Source organism: Pagrus pagrus (assembly GCF_965226575.1).
Source record: "Pagrus pagrus genome assembly, chromosome: 7".
NCBI classification, from domain to species: Eukaryota; Metazoa; Chordata; class Actinopteri; order Spariformes; family Sparidae; genus Pagrus; species Pagrus pagrus.
In genome coordinates this window covers 5,789,539-5,807,992 of record NC_140191.1, presented here as the reverse complement: position 1 = coordinate 5,807,992, position 18,454 = coordinate 5,789,539, and the positions used below count along the sequence as shown (strand labels likewise).

The 18,454-nt window shown below is 40.9% G+C and overlaps 2 protein-coding genes across 4 annotated transcripts in view; one reads left to right on the top strand and one right to left on the bottom strand.

Annotated features, from left to right (window-relative positions):
* The window catches only part of rgl2 (ral guanine nucleotide dissociation stimulator-like 2), a 32,897-nt gene extending 23,609 nt beyond the window's left edge, over positions 1 to 9,288 (top strand). For both annotated transcript variants that reach the window (XM_084358134.1, XM_084358135.1), the window contains 9 exons: positions 2,689 to 2,748; positions 3,675 to 3,761; positions 3,873 to 3,905; positions 4,359 to 4,480; positions 4,596 to 4,664; positions 5,374 to 5,467; positions 5,616 to 5,840; positions 6,074 to 6,188; positions 7,143 to 9,288. In XM_084358134.1, coding sequence (XP_084214260.1) covers positions 2,689 to 2,748; positions 3,675 to 3,761; positions 3,873 to 3,905; positions 4,359 to 4,480; positions 4,596 to 4,664; positions 5,374 to 5,467; positions 5,616 to 5,840; positions 6,074 to 6,188; positions 7,143 to 7,324 — 987 coding nt within the window. In that variant the 3' untranslated portion in view covers positions 7,325 to 9,288. The remainder of the gene's footprint in view (positions 1 to 2,688; positions 2,749 to 3,674; positions 3,762 to 3,872; positions 3,906 to 4,358; positions 4,481 to 4,595; positions 4,665 to 5,373; positions 5,468 to 5,615; positions 5,841 to 6,073; positions 6,189 to 7,142) is intronic.
* Positions 9,289 to 9,411: 123 nt separating this feature from the next.
* On the bottom strand, positions 9,412 to 18,218 carry dnase2 (deoxyribonuclease II, lysosomal). Of its 2 annotated transcripts, none has more exons than XM_084356809.1 (7): positions 17,978 to 18,218; positions 15,788 to 15,885; positions 15,433 to 15,604; positions 14,777 to 14,879; positions 13,641 to 13,805; positions 11,466 to 11,684; positions 9,412 to 10,740 (listed from the first exon to the last, which is right to left on the bottom strand). In XM_084356809.1, exons 2-7 carry the CDS (start codon positions 15,883 to 15,885, stop codon positions 10,370 to 10,372), a joined length of 1,128 nt encoding a protein of 375 aa, XP_084212935.1. In that variant the 5' UTR covers positions 17,978 to 18,218; the 3' UTR covers positions 9,412 to 10,369. The 2 variants fall into 2 exon arrangements, with proteins under 2 accessions (XP_084212935.1, XP_084212934.1); XM_084356808.1 differs by having other exon boundaries at positions 17,952 to 18,215.
* Positions 18,219 to 18,454: the final 236 nt, after the last annotated feature.

The window sequence follows — 18,454 nt, the reverse complement described above, 5'->3', positions numbered from 1 at the left end:
CTAATATCCTTAATTGTGCAAAAACATCATGAGAATTATTATAATTATTCAGGATTTTGTTAACAGCCAACAGCCACACTGGCAGCTTTATGAGGCTGTACTTGAGCTAAATGCTAACATGCTCACAAGGACATTGCAAACACGCTGATGTGTCGAAGGATAGACGGATATTCACACGGCAGCCATTTTCCTCTGACTGCTGTTTGATAGCCTATTAGCCTCTATTAGACAACAGTTAGCATTAGCATCCAACCACTTCCTGGCTTACGTTACTGTTTGACTGCAGATATGCTGCGTTTATACGACGGCCTAAAAATGAAGGAAGGGTCATTACGTCACCGAATCTCGCTTTGGGGCCAGACTGTGGTGACAGCTGCATTGAAGTCAATGGGAAATATAAGGACTTGAACCTAACATATCTTCGTCATATGACTCCTGATGCAGAAATGACTCCAGAGAATGAAAGAGCACTCTTCAGAGAGTAGGCGACCGACTTTTTAATCAACACATTGTTCCCTTCCTCAGATCTGTGTAGGAAAGGCTCCTGTTGGCGGTGTAATTGCAGTCTCATCAGCGGAAATCAGTCGGGCCTGCCTCGCCTGATCACAATATTATCAGACCTGTCAATCATTTTGGGGGTTTCTGTCACTTTCTGGATGCTTGTCTTCATCAGAAGTGAAACACGGCCTTGAATCACTACGTTACTTCTGTAACTTCGGTTACAAACGTACCAATGTCACTTCCCTTACGTCGTGTACGTGTCGGCGGTAAGTGAAAAGACCTCACTGTTGACTTTTGGTCTCTGGACGCAAACACTGATGTCATTATGAGATCCTGTGCTAGTTTAATCCATTATCTATGGCAGTTAGGCCACGAACTGCAGCTCTGACAGGCCGTGTGACTCCCCTCCGCTGGCTGATGCCGAGCGTCCCGTGATGCGTCTGTAAAAGCTCCTCCACTGGTGGACCACATTTGTTAAATTAGACAGACTGAAGTCGCGGCTTATCTTCAGCTGCTGCGAACAACATGCAGTGTTAGAGATTTACGACTGCTTTAAAGAGCAGAAACCAGTCTAATCTGGTTGAGTAGACCTGCCCTTATTCTGTCAACACTTTCACTTCAGCGAGACACCCATCTGAAGACGTACATTATATTTAGTTTGCACTGTGTCAGAGAGTTGGGGAAGTTGGCAGGATTAGCCGTGTTTTGATTGGCTGTTATGGTGCAGCGCAGGCATCAATACCTTTTGCATTAGCTGCGATTTTACCCGTGATACCCCCAAAGGAATTCTTCCAAACATTTGCTTTCATTTTTCGAAAGGCTTCACTTCGAGCTTTGATTCCACAAAAACACCATCGTCTTCTGTTGCCCTTTGATATTTTCTCAGCAGTTACTTGCTTCCCTTCATCTCCTTGCTTGTCTAAAAATGACTGCGACTAGCAGAAAGAGCAGAAGATGAGTGACTCAGACAAAGAGAAGACTCGCCGAAAGTTTTGGGGGAAGAAATTATTCACAACATTGTCGTCGAGGCATCGAACAGTGAAACAACACTTCGTTACATAGCATGATTAAAAAAAGGCTAATGTCGAGTTGTTGTGACAGATGAGTCAGCTCGTAAATGTCACACAAATTAACCAACGTCCAGATCATTTGTCATGACAGGACTCAGTTTTATCTCGTTAGATGGTACATTTATGGTAATTTGTACTTAAATTTAAAATCATTCTGTATATTTTGTGACTGTTATCAGCAAGAAAACACCTCTGATATCCGCTCTACGCCGTGTGCCCAGCACCAAATGACAGACAAAGTCGGCCCCTGGCTGGTGAACATAGTGGAGCCAGATGTTTCCCTCTTGGAGTTGGAAACCAGATCAGAGATACTATGAGAGAATAAATATTGGATTTACATTCATTAGGTGTCCAGAAACACGACTCCAAATGATTGATACGCTTGATTTGTATCTGCTGGATGTGTCATCAGCTGCCGATTTGCAAACGCGTTACTAATGTAATCTAGAAATCATTTGTAGTGTTTGCAACTGAGTACATGTGCTGGCAAATATACTATATACTAGCTTTTATATATTGTAGCAGAAAATACAGACCTTTTCATTGATAGAATATAATTTCCCTTTGGAGCACGCTCTCACCACACGGAGGATACGATCGTGATACATGATCCAGTGGCTTTTGCCAAGTTACCACAGAATTACAGATATTATTTTCATTTCACTTTAATGACTTCTCATCCATCTTGGCTTGAAAGGAGCTATTGATTTCATGTCAACTCTAACTAATTACTATCAGGAGTCTACACAGCAGAGATTTGTATTTCCATTTTCTCTGACAATTGCAGGAAAAGAGAAAGAAATCATATTTTGGCCTAAAATACCTGGGTTGAAAGTCCTGAAGTTAACCTTCCCATCCACCCCAACCTTGTCCCTTGTCTGTTACTCACTGGTACTTACATAATTATGTACGTTACATAACTTATGATGATGCATGCATGATCTTTTCCTGTGAGTCAAGTGGAGATTTAAAGTAAAAACGTATCAATTGCTGACAAACTCAATCTGCTGTCGAGGATCATGTGATGTGACTGAGAGCTGCAGAACAGCTGCTAAATGGACACAACAAAACAATTATTTCCGAGTTAAAATGAACTTTCCTGCTTTCTGTCTTACAGGAGGGCACATCCAAGTTCGCCAACCTTGACAACAGGCTCAACAACAAACATATTAACAGGGTAAGTTCAGTGGAAATAAAGACGGGCAGCGATGGAGCTTTTATTGTGGAAGCTCATTGGTTTGAACGTTTAGGTCATGGGAAATGAACTTTGATCAAATGAAAACCAAGGACAGTACAGTCTGAGTTCACATGCATAGATTTGCTAATCATTCTCACTCGGGGGGGTCAAGTCATTCGGGGTCACCAAGACATTTCAGATAGTTTCAGTCACAGAGGAGAAACTTAAAACGAACTCAAAAAAGAACATTTTTCACTAACTTTACAGCCCACGTCTGGTGTGCATAACAATCGGTTTAGCCTGAGGGGTTGAACTTCCCCACGGGCCTTTATGGGAGACCTTGGAAAATTTAGGAATGATGTAAGACACTGCAAAAGTGTCATTAGTATTGTAAAAGTTAGGGGACAAAATGTGGCATAATATCTTTAGAAAAGTGATCTGTGATCTGGATTGTCATTTTTTAGGGGCTTATTAATCTTATTTTATCCCTGTGTGTTTGGTGTCATGAATACTTAATACATCTTTTTGTAAGAAGCACTCAATTGTAATTGATAGTAAGCTCTATTTTTGACAGTTTGATAATGGATTTCAGAATAAAAGTACTTGAAAATACTGTTTTCCTACAGAACGCTGCATTCAAACATTGACACGGATGCCACTTTTGCTAAGCGGGGGGTGTTTCAGTGGTTTGATGGAGGGTTGTAAGGGGGATCGACCGGCATGCAGCAGCGAATTGGAACAGAGGGCCTGTCGTGTGTGTGTGTGTGAGTGTGTGAGTGTGTGTGATGTGATGTGATGAATCCTGAGCCATCGCCATCGTTTGAAAAATAGCTGCAGGCGGCTGCTCTGAAATCCCTCGCTGTGTGGGCTCTGAACAGAAACCTCTGGGGAACGGATGAAACACTTTTTTTCTTTTTGTTGCACAGTCCAACGCCCAGGGCACCGTGCCCTACCTGGGTATCTTCCTCACAGACCTCACCATGCTGGACACGGCGGTCAAAGACAGGCTGGATGTAAGTGACTCTCATCTCTATCGAGGGGAAAGCTGGTCGCAACCCCTGGAAGTTGCTCGGCGTTTTACAATTATCAAACTGACTGAACACATCCTGTCACTTCCTTTGCAGAACGGCTACATCAACTTCGACAAAAGGAGAAGGGTGAGTGTCGCAACGTGCATCAGTGTGAGAGACGAAAGGTTAAAAGTTCAAGTCTATTTTAACGGCTGCGTTTAGATGATGTTCTGATAGCGAGCAGCTTTAACAAAGAGCAGCAGTGGACTGAGCTCCCCGTTTCTGCAGCGCTGACTTTACAAAAAAAAGTAGTAAGGTGCATGAGAGTCGAAAAAAAAAAAATCCTGTTAGAGAGAAGACACACCGAACAAAGTAGGAGCTATAAAAAGAGGAGAGAGACGTGGGATAATTTTGGGGATAAGAGCATATTAGAGCGAGCAGAGGTAACGTATTATCTGAGGGAGGAAGTGATTAAGTGGAGGGCGCTGTGAGGTGCAAGATGAGGGAAAAAAAGAGCTGGCACAGTAATACTAGATCAGCCAGCATGGGTGCTTTTTTTTTATTCTGAAACTTTGTGGTGATATGTCTCTTTGTTAACAGGAATTTGAGGTTTTAGCTCAAATCCGGCTCCTGCAGTCTTCCTGCAAAAACTGTGTTTTCACCACTGACGAGGCCTTCATACAGTGGTACCAGAGCGTGCCGACGCTAACGGAGGAGGAGAGGTACGTAAGCTGAGTGCGGCTACTCGTTGAATAAATACATCAACTGACATATTTGTTGCTCTTCAGATAGACTGTTTGTGTTTGTCGGATGATAACTGTTGATGTCTGATTCCAGCTACAGACTGTCCAGTGAAATCGAAGCGCCTAGCCTTACTCCTACAGTCATCATCACACAGTGCCCAGAGTAAGCGCTGCTAAATGCCCTGACACACACACACACACACACACGCACACACACACACACGCACACACACACACACACACACACACACTCAGATCTGATAATCGTCCCGGCCAATAATCGATGGACCCACAGTACATAAATACATGTAAATCAATGTTTAATTAACCTTTACTTCTAATTTTTATACTTACTGTGTATACGATCTTCTGTGGCTCTGAAGTCTGATAACAAAGAGCCTGTGTTTCAAAGACGTGCTGACAGACGTGGACATTTGCCAGGCAGGAAGCGTCTAATAAAAGATGCAGTTGAGTTGCATTATGGCAAATTTGGGATTTTCTGCTCTGCACAAATTGAATTTCCTTGACTTGAGTTTTGGTTCTTTGTTATATTACAGAAAATGTCAGCATGTCTCGGCCTCAGCCACAATTATTTAATGACTTTAGTGCTCAAGACAAAATAACTGGTGAGCAATAAAAGCCATTCATTCGCTCGTGCCAACTTTCTTAAATGTCCATTTTTTGCTTTCATATCATTGTAAATGGAATATTTTCAGATTTTGGACGACACAGAAAAAGCAATTCAGAGGCATCACCTTGGCCTCTGGGAAATGTGTCCCAATTTTCTGACATTTTGTTGGTATGATTATAAATAGATGATGAAAACAATCATTAGTGTCAACCCTAATTTGTGTTTATACATGTGTTGACAGCCTGAGTACCTCCCGGATCAGCCTGGCTGGTGACAGTGACAGCCTCTTTGACTTCCCCTCTCCTGTCAATAATCTGCTGTCAAAACTCACAAAGGTAATATATATTATATTATTATATATTATATAAAGGCCAGCTGTATGCAACAATTACTCTTATTTTGCTTTTGTTTGGATCTGCAAACCAGGGTTATAATTGTATCGTTGATTTTAATCAGCCCTGATTGTTTTCATTTCTATCCCAGCATATGAGATCTCCGTCCGTGTCCTGTCTGGATGTTGACACGACTCCTCCATCCAGCGAATCCACCCCCGCCACACTGACTCCATCCACTCCCACAAAATCACACCGGCGATCGGCCTCCTGCGGCAACAACCCCCCCAATAACATCCCGGGTTCGGGGCCCGACATGCGGATCATCAGGATACGGATGGACCTGCAGGATGGAAACTTGTACCGAAGCATACTGGTACGAACTCAAAACAATTTGAATCTAATTTAAGGCAGCGGGGAGATTATACAAAATGCTCCGTATAAAATTATCTGCGACATGCTGCACTTACAGCCTTTCCTCTTATCTGCGATAAGGATCCCGTAATGATAGTCATCAGAATCAGATCTTCAGGAAACAATGGACCCAGGATATCATTAGTGCAAATCAAGCTGTCTTAGTGTCATTGTTCTACTCCTCTCTCCCCTCAGGTTACGAGCAATGACAAGACCCCCACTGTGATCAGCGCCGCCTTAGAAAAGCACAATCAGGACCCGAAACAGGCATCCAGATATGAGCTGATCCAACTCCTGCCTGAAGGAAAAGGTAAAGATGAGTCTGCCGACAACATATAGTGGAAATGTAGTGAATGTGGTGTATTCATGTTATCTCAATCGAGACAAAACTGAGATTTGGCAGCCTGGCACCACTTCTATCTGCTTTCACGTCTCCATTACAGATGAAATTGAGTCATAAACTTGTGTTTTTTTCGCGTGTTGTTGGTGGTTGCTACTCTGAGGAAAAAGGAAACCATTGTTATCGTGACAGCAGTGCCAACAACAGCAGTGGTTTGTGGTTGTAGAAGAGAAGACATGTAAAACAGTTTCTAAGCAGTTGACCACAAATTGAAGACTGTGCTAAACACCACACATCATCACTGAGATGTATTATCAGATTTTTTAATGAATATAATATATATATAAGATCTGCAGCCAGTAGTAAACTAGATGATTTGTGGATCAACAGACATCAACGACTATTGTGATAAATGATTAAACATTTTGCTAATTTTTTTATACAAAAATGCCGAACATTTGCCTGTTACAGCTGCTCAAATGTGATGATTTCATAGGATGATATGCTGCTTTTCTCTGTTTTATATCACTGCAAACAGACAGATTAAAACTCGTAGATATCGTCAGCTTTTCTTTAATATTGTCACAGTTCTTTAACATAGGATTGAAACGTGGACACAGAGGCAGGCAGGTTGGACAACTGAGCTGATATCCAACAAGTGCAAGCAGAAATAATAAAGAGACTGAACTAAAACTAAGGACCACGATGAATACATATATTTTGAGAACATTTATGTCTTAATTAGATAGAGAGACAGGAGAGAATGTGAACAAGATGCAATAACGATCCCTCGTCTGGACGTGAACCGTGGATGTTGCGGTTCATGTTGTGCCACCAAGGTGTCAGTGACATCATCAGTGCAGCATCTTCGGAGAAGCTTAATTGAATTTCTGCTTATTTGTCTCTCTTCTTCTCTTAACGCAGAGCTGATCATCCCTGCGACAGGAAACGTCTTCTATGCCATGACTTCATCCAGCGTTGACTTCCTGTTGAGAAGGAAAGGCGGGAACACTCCTCTGGGCTCGCAGCCAATCAACACAGAGACGAGCGCCACTTTTCCTCGAATCAAGGCCAAGGGGAGGAGACTGGTCAGGACTCTGTTTTGACACCAGATTTTCCTCAGCGTTGTCCACAGTGACTGATGTCTTCTCATCGGCCTGACGTGAACGCGGGCCGAGCTCTCACAAACAGTAAACGTGGCCTTCTCTGTGCAAAACAAAAAAAAAACTACACATGCCTTTTGTTTCATGCTCCTGCAAAGCTCGTTCTACCAAAACACCAAAACCAAGTCCTCCTATTTTTATCCGCGACTCCAGAGCAGGTTCTGTCAAACATTTCAAAACCTCCAGCTGCCCTGCTGCGTTCACCAGAGCCGTCTGCTGCAGTTTTTCCTCTTTCCAAACAGTATGCATTTCTATTTTACACCTAAAAGAAGAGCAACGGAAGCCTTTAACTGACTGCTTTTGGTGCTGGCTCTCGAGTCCCAGTCAGGTAGCACTTGATGCATTTTTTTTTTCATCCCAACTCCATGAATAGGATCTGTTTTAATTACCTATAGCAAACTAGCTAGGAAATCCCTTGTTGTTGTGTGCCTCAGTTGTGAGTGATGTCTCCAAATGTATAAAGAAGATGTAATTGTTCAGAACTTCTGTGACCACCTGAGATGAGAGGATGAAGGATTTAGGACACAAGAAACATAATGCAATCTAAACAGTGTACAGAGCCTGTCAGATCTGGCTCTGGGGGAAAAAAAGCACATGTGAGGAAGACCAAAAGATACAGTGCAAGTGCATCATTGTAGCAAAAACACTGGAGACAAATATATGTTTTGTATATATTTATATATTTTGTACGTCTGTATGATGTCAACATTGTGTTTACACTGGCAAGGAGCTTAAGGTCCATGTGTCTGAACTGTCCAGTAAATAATTCGTCAAGCAAAAATGCATCACACACCTGCAGGATTTCCACTTTAAACCGGCCGGCATGCGTCTGCAGACAGTAAGAATAATTATTTCAGCTTTGGCTCAATCACAAAATCATTTCAACATAAACTTAAAGCTGCATTAATCAATATTTTTTTATAATAACAATGAATTAAATCACTATTCAAAGTGTGAAAGAGGCTGCTTGTACGGACTAAACTTAAAAGAATGAGAAGGAGCTGTTCGGGGCGGTATCAGGGCCTTAGAAATGGTAGATATCTGCTTCTGGAGATTAGCAACTAGCTAATCTAGCTGTTGAAACATCCAGCTTAAGAGCCAGATATTTTCCTCAGGAGCTTCTAAACCAAACAAGACCTAAAAATATATTAATATGCACTTATTTCGTCAGATGGACAAAAAATAAACTCCAGATAAATAATTATTCTTAAGCTGGTTGTGTTTGTAGGCAGCTAGGTGCTAACATGTTAGCTGTAACAACGTTATAAAGCGGGAAAATGTCATATAGGACGTTTTTCCGCCCTCTAGTGGCCAAAAAATGGATTATTGCAGCTTTAAAAACACCTCGCAGCACTTTCAAGGCTTCAGTTTATCACAGTTGAACCAAAACCATGAGGAAGAGCAGAACCAAAACAATACAACAACTACTGTTAGGTTAAAGGAAACAGAGCATAAGCTACACTTTATTTATGCCGCGGCTCAGCTGGACACATCTTCCCTGCTGTTTACCTACAGCACAAGGCCTCAGCTCCGATTTCATGTTATGAATTAACATGTTAATTTCAGTGTAGGTTTGAAACACACAGCCTCTGGACTTTACCGAACTCTTGTGACCTCTGGTTGTTCCTGCTCAGTGCTGGTGAGGCCGATCGGCTGAGGCACGAGCCCAACGGGACCAGGGAGAGGATTCTTCAGATGATGTGTGCTAACGTTGTGCTATGTTACTGATTGTTTTAGTGCCTTTTCTCCACAGGATGCTCATCTTTCCCATGTTTGCATTAGAATGTATACAATACACACAGAGGCAGTGCAGTCACCTCTGGCGCTGTGTCGTTTCACATCAAAGCTATTTATGCACTACATACAGGATGTCCTATTTTTGTGGTAATAAATTTACTTTTATATGACTTCATTGATCTCGACTGATGTGCTGTGACATATTCTGAGTTCAATACATATATTTTCCATGCATCCATCTATTTTTCTTATGAATAAGGTGAGAAAATATACATCAGTGACAAAAACACACCTCTTTTTTAGTCTTTTTATTAAGATTCAAGACAGCCAGCATCTTTTTCTTCAAGCAAAATCAAGGTAAAAATATATGAATATATGTGGGAATGTGATGCGACTATAAAATCAAAAGTGTATAATAATAAAAAAACAGCTTGCGATGTGTCATTTTAAATGTATAGTCAGTCAGACCAGGTCAGTTAATACCACAAACAGTCCTGAAGCACAAGCATTCCTCTCTGCTCAATGCTGTCAGTGTCTGAATGTTAAATAGTGCAATTAATCAATTAATGTTCATACATTTAAAATCCCATAAAATCCATTTTCATACATTTTTAACCAGCAAAGCTGAGCGCACTCCCTGAGAACGAACCCACAAACCAGCCAGTGTTGATTTAAACAGAAGTTCAGCTGAGCGAGGCAGCTTTTATATAACTTGCCACCTCGTCTCAGTTTCAGTCAGAGCAGTACCCAGTGGTCACAAAGACACTTGAACAAACGCTTTCATTTACAGTGGCACTTTGAGGCTTTTGTGTTTTACAAAATGAGCACCATATTTCTCTTAAAGCCCTCTGATTCCTGTCAGATTTGACTACTTCTACTCCTCCAGCATTGTTCTGTACACATTAAGCTTGAAGAGGAGGATGTAACAGCCCTTGATAACTACAACTAATGATCATTCTGAACGAGTAAAATGGCTTTTTGTGCCTCAAAGGCCCCAAAAACATATTTTCTCAGTCTGATTCTTACTGTGAGCGATGGGGTCCTACATTAATGCATGATAGTCTGCCTAAGTTGGATCTGGCCATTTCACTTGAGATATTTCTTTATTTATTTTTTTACCTGTGCTCTTACAACCATCACAAAAATGTAAAAAACTGTACAACCACATTAAAACGAATATATCCATCGTACTAAACATTTCCCTTAAAAACCAACATGCCCAGCAGACAAATCTGATTCCTGCGAGATTTATCAACACTGGATCGTTCCTCCTCCACAAGCCTCACACTGCAGCGCTGCTGTCCTGTAAGCCTTCCACACCACCGGGTCATGCAGACACACCGTGCCACCGCCTCGCTTCTCCTCCGCCTCGTTCCGGTTTATGTCTCCCACGCACACCCAGCCTCCTCCGGCCCCCGAGCTGGACGCCTGGGTGCTGACAGCCCACTTGGAGTGGTCCTGAGAAGCCTTGAAGGTGAACGTCTGCCCCGGGTTGATGACCTTGATGTCCAGGACCTTCCAGCCCAGCGAGCAGTCGGAGGGGAGGATGCCCGTGGAGCGAATCCAGAACTGGACCAGGAGGTCTGACTGGAGGGTTGGGGCCACCCAGGAGTGGTACAGGTCTGATGAGGCAGAGAGGAAGGATGGATAGGAACATGTCTTCATTGTTTTATTGCTTGTAAACTTGAACTGTTGTGTTAAAGGGACAGTTCACCCCAAAATCAAAAATACATATTTCTCCTCTTACTTATAGCACTATTTATTCGTCTAGTTTGTTTTGGTGTGAGTTGCCGAGAATATAAAGGAACTATATTGTACTCTGAAACGCTGATAAAAGGTCAACAGCAATGTCTTTTTTCTAAAAATCATAATCTGATTTCTCAATATAATCCACAGACCTTGTTGTGAGCAGTTTCATACAGGAACTATTTGCTTTCTGTGTCACAGTGCAGAAGGTTGCAGTATCAAGAAGCTAGCTACCTAATGTACCGAACATTGAAGCTCAGCAGAGGAAGACAACATAAATTTTTACATCCCACGCTGTCATGAGCGCGAGCCTCTTTGTCCGCGGCTGCGATGTGATGTGTGACGTCCAGCTCCATTATATTCGAGAGAAGGCAGACATCTCTACGCCTGAGATCTCCAAAACCTGGCAGCTTACACCAAAACAACTAAATAGCACTTCAGGCAAGAGGAAAAATATGTAATTTGGATTTTGGGGTGCACCGTCCCTTAAGGAGGGAGTAATAATATCACAAATATGAACATGCTCACATTGGCCTATTCATACCTGCATACCTGAGGCCAGAGCAGACTTGAAACCACATTTATTTCTTCAAAGTCGTACCGTTGTCAAAAGAGGCTCCTTTGGCAAAGCTGATGAAGTCGGTGCCACCCTTTGAGGTCAGCGTCACGCTGCGATTGGACACAGGCTTCATCTGTGGAAAGATGTGACCAGAAAGCTGTTTCTTCTTACAGACGGCAGCCAGCGCGGGCACCAGGGACGCCAAGGACTCGGGGACGTCACAGTCGTACACATTAGGCTGATTGATCTGAAGCTGCTCTCCTGTGGTGCAAAACAAATTAGATTTAAGGCAAACGCTGCTAACGGCACTTCAGGATCACTCTGTTTGTTGAGTACAGAAAATGAATAGCACTGTCTCGGTGGCATTGGTGCAGAGGCACTGCAGCAACTGTGCGCAGCAACAGATGATAGACGGATAGTGTAACCACACATACTGTACAGTGGAAGGACCATGTGTAGTGTTAACTGCAAGGGGGAAAAAAACATGTACGTATTTATCTTCCTCTTCTTGAGGTAGCAATTCAGAATTCTCAGAATTCTCTCTCGCTGAGTGCATTTAAGTGGAGAAAATGTGCCTCCTACCCCTCCTGCAAAAGATTGCTCCCTGTGCAAAAATCTTAATGTCATGTTATTTATGTTATCTGGAGAAAGAGTTCGCAGAAATTCTACAAAAACATCAGCAACTTAAAAAAAAAAGAAAGATGGATCAAGATAAGCAAGTTGTTCCTTACTTATATCATACATAAAATCAACATTAATATGCGGTTTACAGTTTGATTGTAACCTCTAACCACATTAAGCACTTACTGTCTTTCCATGCGCTCCATTAGGGATGCAGCTAAAGACTACACTTCATTATTGATTTACCAGCCCCATTATTTTCAGCTTAATTGATTCATCATTTAGTCTATAAACAGTCATTAGTGTGGAAGAATGATCATCAGAATTTCTAAAGAGTTCAATCCAAGGTAGCTCATTCAAACAGTTTGTTTTGTCAGCACAACAGTCCAAAACTCAAACAGATTTAATTTACTAAATTAAAAATCAGAGAAAAGCAGCAAATCTTCACATTTGAGAGATCGCAATGTCATTTGGTCTGTTGATCCACTGCTTTGGACCAGGATGATGCTGAAGTTAGCAATTAGCTCAAAGCTCAAGTCAGCTAAAGTACATTCTAGCAGAGATGCTAACATGGTTTTGGACTTTTGCTGCCTGATAAATGACTTTTAGTCGACCATGAAAAATAGGTTAATCTTATATCAATTTCTAAATCATTTAATTGGCTTAGTTTCTGACTCCATTCTGTAAACAGAGGTAGTTGTGCTAATCAAATCACTTATTAGGCTAACCAAAACACAAGAAAGAAAATATTTCTGACAGCATTCTAGTCGACACATGAAGGAAGGACACAGGAAGTCTCTATGAACTCGGTGTCACCCCACAGTTTCCCTTCATTAACGTGCAAATTCATGCTGCAAGGTGCCGGAAAATGAAACGTGACAGGGCTGTGATCGCCTTCTGCTGTTTGACAAAACATTTATGCGCCTTGTGTCCACGTCACGGCGGACGCAGTCACACTCTCCACATCCCAGCTGGCGAGGCGAGAATCTGATGGAGCACATGCATGCCGCAGTGTGAGCGCCGATATCTCTATGGAAACACACCTCAGTCTAATTACATTACCCCAGGCACTGCCATAGCAACTGTGCCAACTGCTGGGTCTGCCAGGTAACTGCACGGGCGGCGCGGTGACATGGTGATGACACCTGTTTACGCTGATTAATTTGGATCGGGATTGTTGTTGTGTCAACACCTGACTGGATTATTAAGTGCTGGGTGACGACAAGACAATAACGATGGGAGAAATTCCTTTCAAGATGAGACGGCTCCTAGAAGACACCTTCACTGGCCACACAACTTGTGATTTAATATCCTGAGTAATGCGTTATTATTTTTGACAAAGGCAGATATCTGACGTATCTTTTAAACTTTTATTGTAAACAAATCGAAAAATGAAAGGATGAAAGGATGTACTTCTTAATTAAAGCATATTTATTCCTAATATAGTAGCAGACAGAAGGCAGAGTATGAATCTTCTTATCCTGTTATTGTAATCTAACACCATTATCCATTTAAACGTCATTGCAAAGAATAAATTACACTTTTATAGGAACTCTGTCTGTGGTTTGCAGCATATGGCCTCATTAAAGGGCTTACCGATGGCCTGGAAGCGGTCGAGCGGGTACGTAACGCAGATGAAGTTTTGTCCGTTGTTCACGCCGCTGCCGGGGTAAGAGTACTGTCCTGCCTGTCGTACCGGGGGGAAGTGAGGGGTGCTGTGGACCAACCAGAAGCCCTGATTTTTATCCAGCAGGACAACACCTGAGGAACACAGATATTTAAATTGTCAGCAAAAAACATCAAGTTTTTCCTTCCACAAACTCAACTTTGTTTTTAACTTTGAAATTGTGCCAAAAATGTTCAGCTCCTCACTACAACTGTTCCATTAATCCACCACTTTAACGGGAATACAATGATTTTTTTACATCGGTTACTTTGTTTCTTAAGCCTACAATGACAGTGACTCATGGGCAGCAGAAATAAGCATATCATCACCTTTCACATCATCAGCAAACTGTTATTATTTACACATCCTGCAGTTACAGAACATTATTATGCATTTGGAGTCCAGTCAAGTCCAATATTCACTCTTTTCTAGCTCTGTTTCTGGGCTCTACCAACTCCTGAGGAAAGTATTTGGCTGTTTAGCTGCTAAATGCTTCACATTCAGCAGCTAGTTGCGAAATTTCTTTGCCATTTGGTGCTGAGCAGTCAGTGTACAGTAGGTTAATGACCACAACATTATGGGAGCCGTTACAGTGAACAACAACAGGAAACTTGACTTGACAAATCAACAACAAAAGGTCTGTTTCACATTTTGTCATTTGATATATTGTTATAAAATATAAACTACAGCCCCTTTAAATGCATAATCCTCTCGCATCATATTGTCTCTCTCCCATTAATCACAACTTTTTGGATACTATAAGTTGGACATTTTTGGCCTCATGAATGTTAAAATCAGACAAGTCCCTGAATTTTAATAGTTCTGTTTTATCTGTTGTTTGCAAAACTGAAGCAGAGCATGATGTGTTTTTCATGGACATAGTGTCTAAGTCAACAGTATAAGGTGTATAATAAGCTTGATTAAAGAAAGTCTTTATTTTGCACATTTTTGCTTTGGCATAGTTCATACACTGTTGTCCAATGTGTGATTTTGACTTTGAAAGTCAAATCTCTTGGAGCCTATCTGGTCTATGCAGGTATTGGAGCTTGACTGCGCCAGTGTTCACCTTTCGTGTGCCCCCCTCTGCTTCCACTGTTGTGAACCCATCTGTCACCCAAGTCCACAAGTGGCTTCTGGTCATTGTAAAGGATGTATGCGAGCTCTGTGTCCTGTGAAGAGTGAAGAGATTTATTAAAATGAAAAACCGTCATACTCGGGCTCGTATCACACACAAAAAACACACTTCAGCTGAAAATAAAATAAAAGAGCATAACATTGATATGATAGGTTGAAGTACACAAACATGTGACCATGCTGTTGACACTACTCTGTCACCTTTTCCACAGCCGTTCAGAGAAAAACAGCTCAACTGCATAAAAATGACAAAGTAAATTTCACTTCTCATTCTCAGTTTCTTTCTTTAGTTAGCAGAAACACTTCTAGCACAAAAGCTTATCATAGTTTTCAGTATGTCCGTTTATGAAATGAGAAGTCACAGGACTGCAGCGAAAAAGCAGAAGCAAGCAAAAACATAAAACATCTGCTGAAGCAAAAACATAAAACATCTGCTGAAGCAAAAACATAAAACATCTGCTGATGTCTAGAAGAACCTATGAAGCTTTACTACTGATACAGCTTGAGCTTAAGATGTGGATAATGACAATTCAATTAAATAAACTTCAGTATTTGTTACAGGCAAAAAGGCGCCTGATGGAAACAGACCTTTCCTTGCGAGTACAGTTGTCCGACTGTCCGGCCCAAAGCTCCTGTGGTGTCGTTCACTGTCTCCTTCCCACCAGTCCATCCTTCACTCCCTTTCTCCAGCAGCAAATACAACTCACCCCCCTGGTGGGATTTTTTGCCATGTTCTTTAGGCAGCTTGTACACATAAAACCTAAGAAAAGGAGAACAAGACTGTAAGTCCATCTGAGAGACATTTGTAAAGACTCAAACAGAAGAGCTTGATATTAAACTGCTTTGAAGATTATTGTTTAAATATTGTAATTATCTTTATAATGGGGTTAAAAGAAATGATAGAGTGTATTTTTAAACGCCTGTAATGTTATCTGTGAATTACCAATCAACTGCATCTCCTTTGTCGTTGTAGCAGCTGATTGGCGAGGTGTCGCCCCCTAGTGGCACACAGAAGATCAGTAGGCACAGGTACAGCAGCATCTGAGAAAAAGAGTCAGAACTTGTAAATATATACAGTACTTACAACTACAAAAGGTATTCGAATACATGGATAGTTTTAGGTTTATGTTAGAATGATACTGATATACTCAAATGTACATTTAAAGTGGATGTAATTCTTCTTCCTGTTCACAGTAGCTGCAAAGAGACTCCTTCCTGAATCAATTTTAATATAAGTGACGGGACAGAATCTACGGTCCGTGTCCTGTGCAAAAATGCATGATAAAATCCAGCTGAAGCTAAAAGCCTTATATCAGCCATGTTGTTTATGAAAAGCTACACATAGTCTGGAAGAACCTACAAGTCTTGACTGAGATTTGTTCCCAGACTAAGAAAAAGTGAACCTATTCTGAAACACCTGCATAAGGAACTGAGGCTTGTGTGTACTATAATGTGTAGAGAAGTGGGATTTAACCTTTACACAACTCTATAGAGAAACATCCCCAAGATGAACCAGGAAACTGCTTGTTCTTGCCGTCGTATTTTAAAATTATTTACGGAATGGCTTTTCCTCCACTGATGAGAAAAATTCAAGTAAAGTGAGTAAACTCAACAAAATACTCAAGTATTAAATTACGTCATCTGGTCCAGTCCAACTAAAACTACCAATACAACAGTGCAGAAGTTTCCATTAAACGTCTTCTGCCTTCAAAGTTTTACTTAAGTCGACCGACAAAAGTAATAATTATTATCACATTGATGTTGCAGCTTATAAAGGTGGAGATACTTTTACCTATTTCATATTCTGCTGAGCAGTGATCAAATGTAAATAAGTATATTTCCTCAATTTCTGTACTTAAGTACGATTTTGGGGAACTTGCACTTTACTTGACTAATTCCTTTTTCTGCTACTTTATACTTCCACTTCACTACATTTATTTGATAACCTTAGTTACTAGTTACTTTGCAGATTGCATGCTGCATCAGAGCCAAGCATCACATTTTAAATTAATTTATTTATCAGCAATCACATTTTACTTTTGATACTTAAGTACATTTAATATCAAATACTTTAAACTATTACTCAAGTACTATTTGTATGAGTGACTTTCACTTTTACTTTTAAGAGTCATATTTTAACACATAATCTTTACTTTTACTCATGTATGACTGTTTGGTACTTTTTATAACACTGCTGCTGAGTAGCTTAAACTATAACGATACTTCAGAACTTGTTGACTATATTTTGTATTAATAATGTTAAAGGTGCACTACGTAGTTTTGGGGAAGAAATTTTAATCAGTAGAGAAAGATCTTCATTGGCTAATTGTTATGCCTAAACAAACTAAATAAACAAACTCTCTTAGTTTTCATGACTGAACAAACTTAATAAAGAAACTGACCTTAAAGGACAACACAGTTTCATACTGTTTTACTTTGTTTATATGTGGCGGACCCTGCCACCTTTCTAGCTTCAAACAGTGTTCTGGGACCTTATTTTCCTCTGAGAACAGCTTGTTTATACAGTTATGGAAAAAATAAGCATTTCTGAGTTTATATTATTACCTCATTAATATTGTAAATAATACAATTTTCTCCAAAACTACATAGTGCCCCTTAAATCTGCAACATAAACAATATCTAAAGCTTTTTAAATAAATGTACTGGAGCAAAAAGGGGAGAAAAAAACCCAACTTATTTAGAGTAGTGTATGGCATACAATGTAAATACTCAAGTACAGCACAGTACTTCAGTAAATGTCCTGATTACACTCCACTGGTCCAGTTTCAACTGTGTACAAACAATCTGTATGTATGTTAAATGACAAGCTAAGTTTATTTGTGCCTTGATTGTTGAACACTGGATTCAGGAGCAGCATCTTGTGACATTTGCGAAAAGTAAGAAAACAAAACACTTTGTATTATGTTAAAAACCTACAGCTCCAGGCAGAAAAGGCGTTAAAAAAAGACAAATACATCTGAAAGTCTGACAGTGACAGTAAACCACAGCAGAGGCTAATGCAAGTTGTTGCTAACTGTTCAAAACACGGAGGGGAAGTAAAGTCAGTGGCAGCACAAGCTAAGTTTAAATTTACACCCTGTACCCACCTCTGTCTGAGTGCGTTCCTCCTCACCTATGTCCTCAATAGACTCTTATCTCGTCTTCAGCATGAATATCTACTGTGGTTAGTTCCCAGTTTGCTCCCAGTAAGTTTCATCTTCAGCCACATCCTTGTTTGGGTCTGGGACAACAACAGCGGGATGAGACAGTGACGCCCTGCGCAGCTAGCTTAACGCCAACGGTCTTCTCACGGGACACTTTTAATAAGCAAATTACACCATAATCGTTGCTTAGCTGATGTTAATGTAAGTGAATAAAATGTACAAAACATCGACTATTAAAAAAATATAGTGAAACCATAGAGACAGTCATGGGTTAAACTCAGTTTTACATACTCCTCTACTTCCTGGTTCGCGTCTTATCCTTCTACAAAAGTCCTAGGTTTCTGTCAAGTGATCCGTGACGTCGCCGGGTGGGCGGGGCTTCATAGAAAAAAACAGCAGCAGCTAAATTAACTTTAAAATGAGTTAGTGAGTGAATAAATAAATAA

What these genes read in the sequence shown, in the direction of transcription:
- dnase2 (XM_084356809.1), bottom strand. Translation starts at nt 15,885, where the DNA reads ATGCTGCTGTACCTGTGCCTACTGATCTTCTGTGTGCCACTAGGGGGC. An exon ending in AACTGTACTCGCAAGGAAAG is followed by an intron (nt 14,880 to 15,432) that starts GTCTGTTTCCAT and finishes CACTCTTCACAG; the next exon opens with GACACAGAGCTCGCATACAT. An exon ending in CGACCGCTTCCAGGCCATCG is followed by an intron (nt 11,685 to 13,640) that starts GTAAGCCCTTTA and finishes TTTGCACCACAG; the next exon opens with GAGAGCAGCTTCAGATCAAT.